The sequence below is a fragment of the Tiliqua scincoides genome, chromosome 8 (genome assembly GCF_035046505.1).
Source record: "Tiliqua scincoides isolate rTilSci1 chromosome 8, rTilSci1.hap2, whole genome shotgun sequence".
NCBI lineage: Eukaryota > Metazoa > Chordata > Lepidosauria > Squamata > Scincidae > Tiliqua > Tiliqua scincoides.
The window spans coordinates 15,277,468-15,294,656 of record NC_089828.1 but is presented as its reverse complement, the minus strand read 5'-3'; the positions used below and the strand labels follow the sequence as shown (position 1 = coordinate 15,294,656).

Sequence of the window (17,189 nt, the reverse complement as noted above, 5' to 3'; positions counted from 1 at the left end):
GGGCCTGGGTGCACTTAGCCAAGCCTCCTGCAGCCTCCCCAGGCTGCGGGGAGCCCAGCGCGACCTGGAGCAGGGCTCCCCGCAGCAGTGAAAGTAAAGGCGGAGCGATCGCACCCCACCTCCACTAAAGCGGAAGTGGAGTGCGATCGCTCTGTGTTTACTTTCACTGCTGCGGGGAGCCCTGTGCAGGTTGTGCTGGGCTCCCCACAGCCTGGGGAGGCTGCAGGAGACGTGGGTAAATGCACCCAAGCCCCTGCAGCCCCCCTAGGCGGCGCAATCCTGGGGATCGTGCCGCGGCCTCCTCCCTGCCTCCAGGCTGCCCCCACCCTTTAAGGGGACAGAGGTCAGAGCTCACAGGCTGGAGTGTCACAACGCCCCAGTTTGAAAAACCCTGCCATAAGGGGACTGGAGAATTGATAGGTGTTTATAATGGGATGAATACATCACGGTGTGGGCAAATCGCCCACAGAACAGTAATTAATGAATCAGTGTCAAACCTTTAGGAGATCACAACTGGTTTTTCACAGGAATTTTATTAGGTGAAATGCTTCTAAAAGTTAATACATGGAGTGTAGACCATTTTTATTGAACTTGTTCCCTGAAAGAGACAAGATCAGAACTGAATATTCTAACTATTAGTTCATTTTTGAGAGCATCTGCTCACTAATAAATTATTGTCTAATTGAAAATACAACAGAAAAATTGAAAGGTTAAAATAAGCCATGAAACTAATCAAAGACAGCCACAAGCTTTAGGAAGAAAAAAATGCACACTGAGAAACACAAGAGTGAGAGAATTAGAGCTTCAAGCCATGTAGATGATAACATGCACCCTTCTGATAATAACATGTATGCATAATGCTGCTACTGGAGGGTGTCTTTGCATCTAAATTAGGGGTGTTAAACATAAGGCCCATGGGTCAGATGCGGCCCTAGGAAGCTCTTATCTGGCCTCTGGCTCCCTCAGACCCACCATCAGCTGCTGAGCTGTGCTGAGGTGTCATTGCTGTAAAGGCAGCCCGCATTATAATTGGACTCTCCCGTATCTTGAAAATATTATCAAGATGTGCATATTTTCTCTTCTGTCATTTGCAACTGAGTTCCTCTGAGAAAAATCTGTTTATTTCTGACCATGGCCTGTTTAATGATGTCACTTACGGCCCTCAGCAGGCATCATGAATGCTGTGTGGTCCTCAGTGTGAAATGAGTTTGACACCTTGATCTGAAACAAACTTTTAATGGTTAGTCTGATGAACTGAGCATTCAGAATGATAGAGTGTGCTCTCTACAAGGAGCTGTGCGTTGGTCACATTGATGTGTGATGATGCTATGTTACAAGCACCAAACTTCTTGTGATTGCTGGAGGTCAGTGGTTTGATAAGAAACTAGAATGTGATTAAATTGAACAATGAAAGAAACTTCGTATGTGTATTATGTTCTGTTATTTCATTTTGGATTAATGGTAGTGTTTTCCATTCATTCTGTTAATATGAGGGAAGGTGTGTTCAGTAGGTTTCATGTGTTAAAAATTGTTGACTTGTGTTTAATAAAGTAGCCCATGTTAAACTCAAGTGCAGTTGTTGGGGGGTATTTACCCTCATACCCCCCAACAAAGGCACCAGAGGGTAAATACCAGATGCAATGGAGTAGCAGCGAAATGCGAGTATCTTGTATGTTCCCTGAGGCATCTGGTGGGCCACTGTGAGATACAGGAAGCTGGACTAGATGGGCCCTGGGCCTGATCCAGCAGGGCTCTTATGTTCTTATGAAGAAAATTAGCTTACAGAAAACTAGAGTAGAGTCTGTAGTGCCCAAAGGCAATTGGTGTTTGTAAATTGCAGTTACTAAACGTGCTTGAATTTTCATGTTCATTGTTAACATTCCATTTCAATAGTTGTATAATTCTGAAGTAACATTTTTTTCAGACCTTATTTAATCCTAACAAGACTGTGGTGAAGATGTTTGTGGTGATATATGACTTACGAGAGATGCCAGCTAATCATCAAACATTCCTACGGCAAAGAACCTTTTCTGTCCCTGTGAGACGAGAAGCAAAAAGAAGCATCAATAAAGAAAACTCTCGACATACTGAAGATAGACTATTACGCTACCTCATTCATCTGAGGTAAGACAGCTGAGCCAGAATGGAACCAGACTGCTGGCGCATAACATTAAAAAGGTGGCAGACCAGCTTTTAAACTGATCCCTGGGGGAAGGCCAACAGGAGCCGAGGGGCATCTGGTTTGGGACACCTCATCCCTGTGGGATGAGGATGGGGAGTTAAAAGAACAACAAGGTAAAGGCAGAGTAGGAGAAGAAATTGGGAATGGTAGCATGATAGGATGTGATAGACGGTTTGGCACAATGAGAGGATTCAGGGATAAAGGAGCTAATAAGCAGCCCATCCTGGGGCATCCCATGTACAAATGCTTTTATGCAAATGCCCGAAGTCTCCAAGCAAAGATGGGAGAACTGGAATGTCTGGTGACTAGGGAAAACATTGACATAGTGGGCATAACGGAAACCTGGTGGAATGCAGAGAATCAGTGGGATACTGCAATCCCGGGCTATAAACTCTACAGGAGGGACAGGGAGGGGCGTGTTGGAGGTGGGGTGGCCATTTATGTTAAGGAAGGGATAGAATCCAGCAAAGTAGAGATTGAAGGTGGCTCCGACTCCATAGAATCTCTGTGGGTTAAATTACCAGGCCTGAGGAGCAATGTAATATTGGGGGCGTACTATTGTCCTCCAGACCGGAAACCAGAAGGGGACCTTGAAATGAGGAAACCGATCAGGGAGGTGACAAGGAGGGACAGGGTTGTAATCATGGGGGACTTCAATTATCCTCATATTGACTGGGTCAATTTGTGTTCTGGTCACGAAAAGGAGACCGGATTTCTTGACGTGCTAAATGACTGTGGCTTAGAGCAGCTAGTCACGGAGCCCACCAGAGGACAGGTGACTCTGGATTTAATATTGTGCGGTATGCAGGACCTGGTTAGAGATGTAAACGTTACTGAGCCATTGGGGAACAGTGATCATGCTGCGATCTGTTTCGACATGCACGTTGGGGAAAGAATACCAGGCAAATGTCTCACAAAAACCCTTGACTTCCGATGAGTGGACTTCCCTCATATGAGGAGGCTGGTTAGAAGGAGGTTGAAAGGGAAGGTAAAAAGAGTCCAATCTCTCCAGAGTGCATGGAGGCTGCTTAAAACAACAGTAATAGAGGCCCAGTGGAAGTGTATACTGCAAAGGAAGAAGGGCTCAACTAAGTTCAAGAGGGTCCCCGCCTGGCTAACAAGCCAAGTTAGAGAGGCCGTAAAAGGCAAGGAAGCTTCCTTCCATAAATGGAAGTCTTGCCCTAATGAGGAGCATAAAAAGGAACATAAACTGTGGCAAAAGAAATGTAAGAAGGTGATATGGGAGGCCAAGAGAGACTATGAGGAACACATGGCCAGCAGCATTAAGGGGAATAATAAAAGCTTCTTCAAATATGTTAGAAGCAGGAAATCTGCCAGAGAAGCGGTTGGCCCTCTGGATGGTGAGGGAGGGAAAGGGGAAATAAAAGGAGACTTAGAGATGGCAGAGAAATTGAATGAGTTCTTTGCATCTGTCTTCATGGCAGAAGACCTCGGGCAGATACTGCTGCCCGAATGGCCCCTCCTGACCAAGGAGTTAAGTCAGATAGAGGTTAAAAGAGAAGATATTTCAGACCTCATTGATAAATTAAAGATCAATAAGTCACTGGGCCCTGATGGCATCCACCCTAGAATTAAGGCATTGAAGAATGAGGTTAGTGATCTCTTGACTAAAATATGCAACGTCCCTCAAAACAGCCACAGTGCCAGAGGATTGGAGAATAGCAAATGTCACGATCTTTAAAAAGGGAAAGAGGGGGGACCCGGGAAACTATAGGCTGGTCAGCCTAATATCTATATCAGGTAAGATGGTGGAATGCCTAATCAAAGATAGAATCTCAAAACACATAGATGAACAAGCCTTGCTGAGGGAGAATCAGCATGGCTTCTGTAAGGGTAAGTCTTGCCTCACGAACCTTATAGAATTCTTTGAAAATGTCAACAGGCATGTGGATGTGGGAGAACCCCTGGACATTATATATCTGGACTTTCAGAAGGCGTTCGACACGGTCCCTCACCAAAGGCTACTGAAAAAACTCCAGTCAGGGAATTAGAGGTCCTCTCCTGAATTGAGACCTGGTTGAAGAGCAGGAAACAGAGAGTGGGTGACAATGGGCAATTTTCACAATGGAGAGAGGTGAAAAGCAGTGTGCCCCAAGGATCTGTCCTGGGACCGGTGCTTTTCAACCTCTTCATAAATGACCTGGAGACAGGGTTGAGCAGTGAGGTGGCAAAGTTTGCAGACGACACCAAACTTTTCCGAGTGGTGAAGACCAGAAGTGATTGTGAGGAGCTCCAGAAGGATCTCTCCAGACTGGCAGAATGGGCAGCAAAATGGCAGATGCGTTTCAATGTAAGTAAGTGTAAAGTCATGCACATTGGGGCAAAAAATCAAAACTTCACATATAGGCTGGTGGGATCTGAGCTGTCTGTGACAGATCAGGAGAGAGATCTTGGGGTGGTGGTGGACAAGTTGATGAAAGTGTCAACCCAATGTGCGTTGGCAGTAAAGAAGGCCAATTCTATACTTGGGATCATTAGAAAAGGTATTGAGAACAAAGCAGCTAATATTATAATGCCATTGTACAAATCGATGGTAAGGCCACACCTGGAGTATTGTGTCCAGTTCTGGTCACCGCATCTCAAAAAGGATATAGTTGAAATGGAAAAGGTGCAAAAGAGGGCAACTAAGATTATTGCTGGGCTGGGGCACCTTCCTTATGAGGAAAGGCTATGGCCTTTGGGCCTCTTCAGCCTAGAAAAGAGATGCCTGAGGGGGGACATGATTGAGACATACACAAATATGCATGGGAAGGACAGAGTGGATAGAGAGATGCTCTTTACACTCTCACATAACACCAGAACCAGGGGACATCCACTAAAATTGAGTGTTGGGAGAGTTGGGACAGACAAAAGAAAATATTTCTTTACTAGTGTGTGGTTGGTCTGTGGAACTCCTTGCCGCAGGATGTGGTGACAGCATCTGGCCTGGATGCCTTTAAAAGGGGATTAGACAAGTTTCTGGAGGAAAAATCCATTATGGGTTACAAGCCATGATGTGCATGTGCAACATCCTGATTTTAGAAATGGGCTATGTCAGAATGCCAGTGCAAGGGAGGGCACCAGGATGCAGGTCTCTTGTTATCTGGTGTGCTCCCTGGGGCATTTGGTGGGGCCGCTGTGAGATATAGGAAACTGGACTAGATGGGCCTATGGCCTGATCTAGTGGGGCTGTTCTTATGTTCTTATGAGGGAAATTCTTACACCTTGCTTGTTGGAAGTGCAGTGGGCCCTCATTACCTGCAGTTTTGGTACCCACAGATTTGATTTATCCGGGGGTTCTTAACCCACGGGGTCGACCTGACACGGACCCTCTGGAGGCAATGGGAGCTCTATGTCCATCGCCTCCGGAGGGTGTTCTAAGGCCTTTGGGTTGCCTTAGAAGGGCCTTAGAAGATCCTTAGAAGGTTATTTCTGGTTTCTCCTTGAAAACCAAAAGTTACATTTTAGGCCTTTATAAGTCCTTCTGAGGCCCGGGGAGGCCATGCACAGCCTCCCCGGGCCTCAACACCCTTTGGAGCAAGTTCTCATCACCTCTGGGTGGTTAAAGGTGCCAAGACCCATGGATTTCATTATCTTTGTGTTTTGGCATCTGTGAGGTTTCAGGAATGGAATCCCTATGGATATTGGGGAACGCCTGTAATGCACCTTCTAAAAAGCAAAAATTGAATACCATTAAAACTGATAGCTTGCTTTTCAACAGGCTGTAAAAACCTTTTGGAAAAAGGCAGTGTGCACTAGGTAATGGAACTTTGCTTTTGTAGATTGAAGTCTGATGGATACATCTTCCAGTAAAGAATGAAAAACCAATACAATAGCTATGAAATAAGTGACTCAAGTTTATTTGCTGAAATCATACATGTTCTTCTCTGCAAAACAAATGAAGTCATACAACTGTAAACTGCTTTGTGGTAGCATCTGTTTAGAAGGCCTAAATTAAAGTTGTGTCAGCATTTCCATTGTTAAAGCCCCTTACCGAGCTTCAGTCAGCAAAAACCTTTACCCGGGGCTGAAACTTGACATACAGGAATGCTTTTTTACAAAAGCAGCCTGACCTAAGGGTCACTTCTGCTTGTGCAGTTTTTCATGCCCATGTTTATGTGTTCATCCAAACTCTTTGATGTTTTGGCAGATTACTTTTGTACCTGCTTGTGTGATCCAGATCCTAACATATAATTTGCTGATGCAACACAGAGCACATTACACCAGTGTGGCAACCAAAATTGTCTGTCTGGAGACTAACCACCTTCTATGAGATTTTAAAATAAACACTGATGCCCAGTCTTGGTTGAGGCCCTGTAAATGCTTTTATGGTCAACCACAAGAGTTGTTGTTTTCTAGGGTCCTTGTTGAATTTTGTGCCAGAGATCCCTTCCTTATTTCTCAGTGGCTGTAGGACCTTTTGAGAGAGAAATACAGGCTAACCATTTCTATGTACAAACATTAATGTCTCAGTGCAGTTATATGCCTAGACATATTTTTAATTAAAAATTGCTGTTCTGTTTCATCTATGAATTCACTCAGCCTGATCCTCAAAGTGCAAGCTTCAATCTGTGGTTACATAAAGATATATGGAAAATCCTCCACTTTCTTTTGAACTGGTTCAAAAGGTAATTGTTTAGACTGTAGAGAAATTTCTTTTCCAAGCCTGAATACTCATGTGACACACATTTTAACACATGGTTTAGTCACAAATGACTAACATTGGCATCTGTTCCTCTCCTAGGTTCCAGAGTTCTAAGTCTGGAAAAATCTACCTCTATAGAGATGTAAGACTCCTGTTCTCTCGGAAATCCATGGAAGTTGACAGTGGCGCTGCATATGAACTCAAATCTTACACTGAATCTCCCACAAACCCTCAGTTTTCACCCCGATGTTAGCAGAAAGTAGCAGCAAAGAAAAGCATTTGCTCCAATATCGGATTACTCTTCAAGATGAACAATTGGCATTAAATGTACTGTGTAAAGGTTAAATAGCAAAGAGAGTGAGTTGGTGGTCAAATGAGAGTTGAGGTTCTTCTAGGCTCCTGGACCAGTTCTTAAAGAGGCTTCTGGAATGAGCTTTGTGTATTCCAAGTAGACTGGAACATACTCATGTCCTAATCTTTTTATACTGGTTTTAAACCACTTTCATTGGATGTGTTGCAATAGCAGATTCCCAAATTAGTTTAGTGTTTACATCTTATTTTATTTTTTGGTTATTTAATATTTAATGTTCTTTTCTTAAGTGATGTTTGTCTTTACTGTTCTAATGTAGCACAAATCCTATGTAAAATCATACTACGTATTTTTGACATTAATATTGAAATCTTAAATATATACAGAAGTCTTTACTTTGCTGTGTGATGTGTTTTTAAGTGATAATTAAGCTGCTTAAAATAGGGATGGGGTTTTGAACTTCCATGGCATTATCATACTATGCAAGCATGTAGGGGCAGGATGAATTGTGTTCCCCTCCCCCCATATTGTTCATTTCTTTCCCCCACATAGATCCCTTGACAACACAACACCATAGTGCAGAACTGTTTGACTATTCATTCAGATAATTGATTCAGCTCATAATTAGCACCCTTATTTTTCCCTTTAAAAGAACCCAATTCAAAGTATTTCATTTTGTCCTAATCGATGGTATAAATTTTTTTTACATGACACTACTGTCCCATACTTGACTTCTCAGACTGTGTTTTTTTTAATGTACTGTGAAAACAAAATAGTATTTATATCTTAAATATATGTGAAAACAGCAAAATTTGCATTCTGGTTTTATTTTTTGAGGTTATTTCTGTTCATTTAATAGTTCAACATTGACCACTCGGTGGCACTAGAGTCATCTTTTACTGAATTTTGAAATAATTGCAAAGAATCAATTCTTAATACTATACAACCTTAATACAATCATCACTAATTGAAGAATGCTACCAGTTCAAAATTACTGTGCTCTTTTGAAGGGACTAGTGTTCATGTTTAAACACTTGAAAGAACTAGAAAGAAGAAACACATTGGTTTTTAAACTGTACTAGAATATCTTTATTCACATATTTTAATAGTATAGTTTTTCATAATGTCCAGCAGAGGCTTTTCAGTTCTATTTGTCCACCACTGTTTTCCACTCCTAATTTATTACAGATACTGAAATATGTCCAAGGAAGGGTCTATAAAGCACATAAGGTTAATCTGTTGAAGCCAAGAAGGTTGGCCTTGAAGTGTCTGGATAGGAGACAACATGAAACTGAATATATGCTGGTGTCGGCTTGTTCAAGGAAGAATGGAGCAGTATAAAATAGTAATAGTATATAGTCCTTAGTGTTTGAACAGAAAATGAGAGCACTGATTACAATTCCTTTTTAAATTGCAGTCAGGGCCACTTCTCAAATAGAATGGTTCTCATCTCAATTTCTAAATTTGAAATTTTAAAAGTGGCTGGTGAAATGGATGGCAGCTATTTAGAACAGAATGCACGCTTAGATGGTATGCTTTATGAATGCCTGGGGAGAAAAGGAAATCCTTGTTATAGTGTCCTTTATATTGTATTGAAATATTTTATCCTAAGTTAGGTGACCAAGTTAGGTGGTATTGGACAATCCCTGCAGATTGCTAGATGCAACAAAAATCAAAAGAAACTCTTGGAGAAATCCTAGTTTACAATGATCTTAAAAAATGGCCATTAAGCAATCATTGCGCAACATATTTGCAGCACAATTATTTTTATACATCTTTCCATTATCCCTTTTTATGTTCTTCCACTGCCAAGCTTCTCAAAATGAACCTGCATTTGCAGTACAGTATTTGAGAAAATGTTCATTTCAAGTTAATTCAGCAATTTAATAATGTTAGCAAGGATTAGATTCAACACTTACCACCATTAAGATATTGGGGCCTCTTGGAAAGCCCAGAGATGTAAGCTGTTAGGAAGAAATGCTGTATGATCTGAGAAATCCCTGTCTGTTCTAACCAAAGTTCAGGGCTTTCCTAATTAATCTGGACATAAAGCCCTGCCTAAGAAAAATAGCAAACTAGGCAGCCTATTGTATAAAATGTAAATATAATCTTGCACTCTTTAGATTAACCTATATATTTCATAACATGTTTTAACTGGAGCAAAAAGAGCGAAGGATTTCTTATCCTTTTTTTTCTTTTGTGGCCTGGCTTTGGTAGATTACTAGACAGGGTTTAAACATGTGGAATTCCCTGAGCACATTGCTAAATGCATCTCAAAAAAACCAAAAGGAAATTTTTCACCTGCTTTCTGAGCTTTCTACTCCCCCACCCCTAGCACTAACCATGTCATGTCTCTACTATGCAGTTGTCACTGCTCCCAACCAGTCTGTGAATGTCACTTTGTTGTCCTCCTCCTCCCTGTTCCCCAAAACACTCTCTTCGTAATCAAATCAGGCCTCCAGTGTCATTATAAGTCAATTAGAGCAGGGCTATTAGGCATTAAAACTTGGTAGGCCCACCTCTTTCAGAAAACAAACCTTGTTAATAATTGAGAGTTTCAGGAGGTGAAAGGCAGTCAGTGAATGTGTGTGAACCTGAACCAGTTTGACAAATGAAGTACACTTCTGTGAATGCATTGATTTTAGGACCAACTGCTAGACTGGTTCCCAAAATGAACTTTACTACTTACCTGGAAATCAATTAAACTTAACAAACCTTAGTTCTGAGTAGACATGGATGGGATTTCACTGTTGGTTAGTTTATCTGTAGAGGTGTTTGTTTCTGGTGAGTAAAGTAGGATTGCAGCCTAAATCTTACTGAACACAATGTGCTTACTTCTGAGTAAAATACAGCAACACTATTTTCAATCTCCTCTCTGTGGGCGGGATTGAAAAGAAACTGAACAGGACAAGAGGAGGTGAGAGAATGACCTAACTGGAATTTAATACTAGAATTGTGGGGCTTTCCCAAAAAATGGATTTTGGTACTGGGTGAGAAAACAGTAAGACAGAGGCTAATACTGCTGAAGAGTCAAAGTGTGTGAAGATGACCCTTATAACTACAGTAGTACCATAACACCCAAAATGAAGATAAAACGTGCATGCCTATAAGAACTTTCTTTCCAAAAACACTTCTAAGGGAAACTTTTTAACCCACATGCCCTACAGGCAGCCCCTATATGTTGCATGTGTGGACCTGTGGGCACGGATGGGTTTTAATGATTTGAAAAAGTTTCTTGGAGTTATAATGTACATGCCATCTCCTTACAGGGCATTTCATAATGGATGAGAGGGCAGGTTCCTGTCCCAAAAGTGGCCTGCCCTGTCACAATCTAGACATAGTCACAAAGGAAGCAACCAAGGGAGGGAAGGCAAGGTGAATAGAGAAGATTGTCATTATTTCATGTGCATCAGGATTTGTTGCAGTAGGGTATACGGACTTTTTGCAGGGTGATTATTAAGAATTTTAGATTTCAGTGCTAAGTCAAGTCTCCAAGGTTGGGTTTTATGGTCTTGCTCTATTGTGCTTGTTGCCATATGAATAACAGCCATCTAATCTTCTTGGAAAGTGTCCTCTCAACTATTAATCACACAAAGACAAACTCAGCATCATTACACATTCAGCAGCTGTCCCTGAATAGCAAGCCTTGTGTGTGTGGGTGTCAGTGTAGCTGTGGATTGGCATGCACCATGCAGATTGGTCATTGCTTCACCACCAGACACCTTTGTGTTGATGTGTCTGCCTGCCCTTGGCGTGAAGCAATAACCCAGTTGGTGTTGAGGGCCATAAACATCTTGCCATATGACAGCTGTCAAGTGGGGCACATTTTGGTTGGCGCCACACAGCAGCTGTAACAGATGAAGTAGTCCTGTAGTGTGTATCACCATTACTGTGGTGAAATCACAGCTACCTCGCCCACAACTGAGTGTAAAGATAATATAGTACACAGTTCTGGGTTGGGCGTGACTTGAAACCCAACACCTTTCAATTTAGAATTGAAACACTGTTTTGATACTGTATTTTAGTTGATCTCTCAGGTGATAGGTACTGCATTGTCAGAACCCTGTCAACACAACTACCAAGAAACACTCTCAAGATACAGCAAATCACTGTGGGAAAATATATACTTGAAATGTCAGACTAGATCTGGTGTGACTCGGGTTTGAATTTCCATTTGGCTATGAAACTCACTGGATGAGTCTCTCTCAACCTAACCTACCTCAAAGGATTGTTGTGAAGAGAATCACCATGTATGCTGTCCAGGGCTCTGCAGAGGAAGGGTGGGATGTACATGTATTAAATCAGTGGTTCTCAAAACATTTTAGCACCAGGATCCACTTTTTAGGTTTACAATCTGTTGGAACCCACTAGAAGTGATTAACCTGGGGGTAACATCATCAATTTAGGCTTCAGACCTAAGTCATGATCAGCCAAAGGGTCTATTATACAGCACACTCATGCTGTTATTATACATAGCTCAGAATTCAAACATTCCTGCTCCAAAGTCAAAGCAGAACACGAATCCTTCTCTCCCCACACAACTCTCCCCTCTTTCCAGTGTATCGTCTTTCCACCTATTCAGGCCAAAGCATTATGCCTCTCTCCCACCGGGAGACCACCTTGTCCAGGAGCTCTGTTCCCTATATTTTCAGCTCTGTATTTTCAGTGGCGCCTCAGCTAAGCACTATGCAACTCATCTAGTAGTGGGGCCTGACCCACAGTTTGAGAAACTGTATTAAACAATAAAATCATTCTGCCCTACTTTTGAAAGATCTTGTTCCTGGACCGCTGAAGAATACTTAGAAAGGAACTGGGGAAGAGTTGATGATGTCTTGGTTACTTCATATGTTAGAAGGACCTTTTGAGAGTTACAAAGCTGGGATGTGCTGAAACTGCAAATACATATTCTGTATGCTATATGGTCATAATGTCTGAAGCTCTTTAAAAAGTCATAACAAATTTGTCTTCCTGTCCCTCCCTTTGCAAAGCCATATATTCCCTTGAGCTACAAGAGAAGAATATGATGGTAGACTTCTTGGCCATCCTAGGTCAGTCTGAGTGACCTTAATTAAAATGCAGACAAGCTCTGGGAAAGTATACTATGAAATGTGCAGCTTCACACATGCGATTCTAGGTCAAATTTAAATGCTAAGAACGCTGCTTTAGGGCTGAGGAATGCTGAGCCTTGGCACAAATTAAACATTGTGCATCAGAATCTCAGCATGGTCTGAAATTTGAATTGTATATAATCTGTTTACAAATTCAACCTGTAAGACTGGACTGTAAATACTGTATATCTGTTTCCTGTACAACTGCAGGTTTTATAGGAGGTGAGAGTGTCTCTGTGCAGATCATCTTCTCTCTCCCTACTAAGTGCTTTGGACTTCTGAATTTAAAGAACGTACCCCAAGCTGGAGAAGAAAACCACACATTTAGCTGTGGCTGTGCTCTCATTTTATTTACCCAAACTGTGAGATTATTATTAATCTATTAATGTAATCTGTAATACATTATTGCATATAATATGTTTATATTATATAAAACAAAATATTTTATATTTTATTTTATATAATATAAAACACAATATTACATAAATGCAATTACATATTACATTACCATTAATAGTAAATATTAATATTACATATATGCAATAACATTATATATAACATTTATACATTAATAATAAACATAATAAAACATATATGTAGTGTGTGTGTGTAATATATATATATATATATATATATATATATATATATATATATATATATATGTATGTATGTATGTATGTATGTATGTATGTATGTATGTATGTATTGGCAACCTTCAGTCTCGAAAGACTATGGTATCGCGCTCTGAAAGGTGGTTCTGGCACAGCGTCTAGTGTGGCTGAAAAGGCCAATCCGGGAGTGACAATCCCTTCCACACCGGGAGCAAGTGCAGTCTGTCCCTGGTCTGTCTCCCTGGCTATGGGCCTTCCTTCTTTGCCTCTTAGCCTCAGACTGTTGGCAAAGTGTCTCTTCAAACTGGGAAAGGCCATGCTGCACAGCCTGCCTCCAAGCGGGCCGCTCAGAGGCCAGGGTTTCCCACTTGTTGAGGTCCATCCCTAAGGCCTTCAGATCCCTCTTGCAGATGTCCTTGTATCGCAGCTGTGGTCTACCTGTAAGGCGCTTTCCTTGCACGAGTTCTCCATAGAGGAGATCCTTTGGGATCCGGCCATCATCCATTCTCACGACATGACCAAGCCAACGCAGGTGTCTCTGTTTCAGCAGTGAATACATGCTAGGGATTCCGGCACGTTCCAGGACTGTGTTGTTTGGAACTTTGTCCTGCCAGGTGATGCCGAGGATGCGTCGGAGGCAGCGCATGTGGAAAGCGCTCAGTTTCCTCTCCTGTTGTGAGCGAAGAGTCCATGACTCGCTGCAGTACAGAAGTGTACTCAGGACGCAAGCTCTGTACACCTGGATCTTGGTATGTTCCGTCAGCTTCTTGTTGGACCACACTCTCTTTGTGAGTCTGGAAAACGTGGTAGCTGCTTTACCGATGCGCTTGTTTAGCTCGCTATCGAGAGAATGAGTGTCGGAGATCGTTGAGCCAAGGTACACAAAGTCATGGACAACCTCCAGTTCATGCTCAGAGATTGTAATGCAGGGAGGTGAGTCCACATCCTGAACCATGACCTGTGTTTTCTTCAGGCTGATTGTCAGTCCAAAATCTTGGCAGGCCTTGCTAAAACGATCCATGAGCTGCTGGAGATCTTTGGCAGAGTGGGTAGTGACAGCTGCATCGTCGGCAAAGAGGAAGTCACGCAGACATTTCAGCTGGGCTTTGGATTTTGCTCTCAGTCTGGAGAGGTTGAAGAGCTTTCCGTCTGATCTGGTCCGGAGATAGATGCCTTCTGTTGCAGTTCCAAAGGCCTGCTTCAGCAGGACAGCGAAGAAAATCCCAAACAAGGTTGGTGCAAGAACACAGCCCTGCTTCACTCCGCTTCGGATGTCAAAAGGGTCTGATGTGGAGCCATCGAAGACAACAGTGCCCTTCATGTCCTTGTGGAAAGATCTGATGATGCTGAGGAGCCTGGGTGGACATCCAATCTTGGGGAGAATCTTGAAGAGGCCGTCTCTGCTGACCAGGTCGAAAGCCTTTGTGAGATCTATGAAGGCTATAAAGAGTGGCTGTCGTTGTTCCCTGCATTTCTCCTGCAGTTGTCTAAGGCAGAATACCATATCAGTGGTGGACCTGTTGGCTCGGAATCCACACTGCGATTCTGGATAGACGCTCTCTGCAAGTACCTGGAGCCTCTTTAGTACAACTCGGGCAAACAGCTTTCCTACAACGCTAAGGAGAGAGATGCCGCGGTAGTTGTTGCAGTCACCCCTGTCACCTTTGTTCTTGTACAGCGTGATGATGTTTGCATCCCTCATGTCTTGAGGTACTCCACCTTCTCTCCAGCAGAGACAGAGGATTTCATGCAGCTCAGTGACGATGATCTCTTTGCAGCATTTTAGGACTTCAGCAGGGATGCTGTCTTTTCCAGGTGCCTTGCCAAAGGCAAGGGAGTCCAGGGCCACGTGAAGTTCTTCTAGGGTTGGTTCACTGTCAAGCTCTTCCAGCACAGGCAGGCACTCAATGTTGTTCAGTGCTTCTTCGGTGACTACATTTTCTCTGGAATATAGCTCAGAGTAGTGCTGCACCCAGCGTTCCATCTGCTGCGCCCGATCCTGGATGACCTCGCCTGTGGCAGACTTCAGAGGGGCAATTTTCTTCTGTGTTGGACCTAGGGCCTGCTTGATACCATCATACATCCCCTTGATGTTGCCCGTGTGAGCTGCTATCTGTATCTCGGAACAGAGCTGGAGCCAGTAGTCGTTAGCACATCTCCTGGCAGTCTGTTGGACTTTGCTGCGAGCAGTTCAGAGGACCTGCAGGTTGCGCTCACTGGGACAGGCCTTGTATGCTGCTTGAGCTCTCCTCTTTTCCTCAATGACTGGCGTCAACTCCTCAGAGTGGGCTTCAAACCAGTCTGCCGCCTTGTTGGTCTTCTTGCCGAATATGGACAAGGCGGTGTTGTAAACGGTATTCTTGAAATGTTCCCATCTGTTGGATGCGTTTGCGTCGGCCGGGCCTGGAAGAGATTCCTCAAGCGCTTGTGCAAATTCCTCCACTTTTCTCTGATCCCGGGTCTTGCTGGTATCAATGCGAGGTCTTCCTTCCTTTTTCGTGTGGTACAGTCGCTTTGCTTGCAGTTTCACTCTGCTGCACACCAGGTAGTGGTCAGTGTCGCAGGCAGCACCGTGATAACTGCGTGTGATCTTGATGCTGGGAAGGCTGGAGCGTCTGGTGAGGATCAGGTCGAGCTGGTGCCAGTGCTTTGATCTTGGATGTCTCCAAGAGACTCTATGTTGGGGCTTTGTGTTGAAGAACGTGTTGCTGACACAGAGACCGTGATGACAGCAAAACTCTAGCAGGCGTTGGCCATTTTCGTTCATCCTCCCAGTGCCAAACTGACCTAAGCAAGTGGGCCATGAACTGTTATCAGCACCAACTCTAGCATTGAAATCGCCGAGGATGAACAATGGCTCTTTTACAGGGATTTTCTTGACAGTGGTGGCCAGGTCATCATAGAATTTGTCTTTGGCTTCTGCTGGAGACGACAGAGTTGGTGCATAAGCACTGATGAGAGTGATAGGTCCTGCTGATGACTGGAGCTGCAGGGACAAAATTCTTTCACTTCCCACAGTAGGTGGGATGATGGATTTCAGCAGGGTATTTCTGACCGCAAAGCCAACGCCATGTTCCCTGGTTTCGTTTGGTGGTTTTCCCTGCCAGAAAAATGAGAAATTTCTCTCCTTGACAGATCCGGAATCTGGCAGCCTAGTCTCTTGAAGGGCGACGATGTCCATCTGCAGTCTGCTCAGCTCCATGTCGATGACAGCTGTTTTGCGTGCGTCGTCTATTTCTTGCAGGTCATCAGAGAAGCCAGGTGTCATTGTCCTAACGTTCCAGGTGCCCAGCTTTAGGGCAGTAGTTTTCTGTTTTCTGTTGCATGGTGCAGAGTTGTCGATCCGCTTGTCGGTTTTCACCCTAAACCCCACGCACCCCATGAGGTTAACGGACCGTGGCGAGGCAACACCTTACTGGCTGGGGACTGCCCAGCTTAAGGCGGGCGGTAGCTGCCCAATGAGATGCAATGATCTCTCCCACCGTCGGAAGCAGCCCCTGGCGTCATGCTCTACGCCAATCGAGCAAAGACTTATAACCGGTAAACTGCTGCTTCCCGTGTTGTGCCGACGCCGTATGGCGAAGTTGGAGTGTCCTCTCCAGTGCGCGAAGCCTGGGTAAAGAAGGTATGGAGGATAGGCTGTTACCCATGCAGCAAATCCCCCCTCTCCACGTCGCTGGAATGGTCCAATGGAAAGGCAGAAGCCAATACGGTTGGTTCCAGCGGCGTCGCAGGAGTTGCCAGAACGTGACTGTGTTCAGCCATGAACTGCCTCAGGGGCTCTGGCTCCTGATTTTGCCTCGAGGTTGACTCCTGAAGCCTTTTCCAGAACTGGATGTAGCCACAAGGCAGTGGAGGTTTGAGGTCAGAGTTTCCTTCTCTTAGATGAGCTGCCTTCCTAGGCTGACGAGTCCCATCTACCCGGTGGCTGTTTAGTCGCCTCTTATGACAAGTACAGCCAAACTGAGGGCCTATTCTTAGCCCCCAGCCCCTAGGGTATAAAGTTCTATACGGTTCTAATATAAACAACTCAGAGCAAGTCGCCGTAAATACTCGCCTATAAGTCAACCCCACAGATAAGCCGAGGGCAGATTTTGAGCCAACAATCATGGAATTTTCTATGACCCTCAGATAAGTTGGGGGTTAAACTTAGGGGGGTGTCTGACTATAGTTTTATCTGATTTTACCCCAGGCCAGATCCTGAAAAATAACCTACCACTAATTGTTACCTACGAACTGTAGTCTCTAATTTATTAAAAACATAGTAAAAGATCATAAGATACGTTTTTATTCTTTTTAAATTCTTGTCTTCACCACCTTTTTGTAAACACTA

At 43.6% G+C, this 17,189-nt stretch overlaps 1 protein-coding gene across 1 annotated transcript in view; it reads left to right on the top strand.

Annotated features, from left to right (window-relative positions):
• The window catches only part of ATOSA (atos homolog A), a 61,108-nt gene extending 53,214 nt beyond the window's left edge, over positions 1–7,894 (top strand). Inside the window, exons 11-12 of the mRNA XM_066635062.1 lie at positions 1,925–2,124; positions 6,927–7,894. Of these exons, the coding sequence (XP_066491159.1) occupies positions 1,925–2,124; positions 6,927–7,080 (354 nt within the window). The 3' untranslated portion in view covers positions 7,081–7,894. The remainder of the gene's footprint in view (positions 1–1,924; positions 2,125–6,926) is intronic.
• Positions 7,895–17,189: the final 9,295 nt, after the last annotated feature.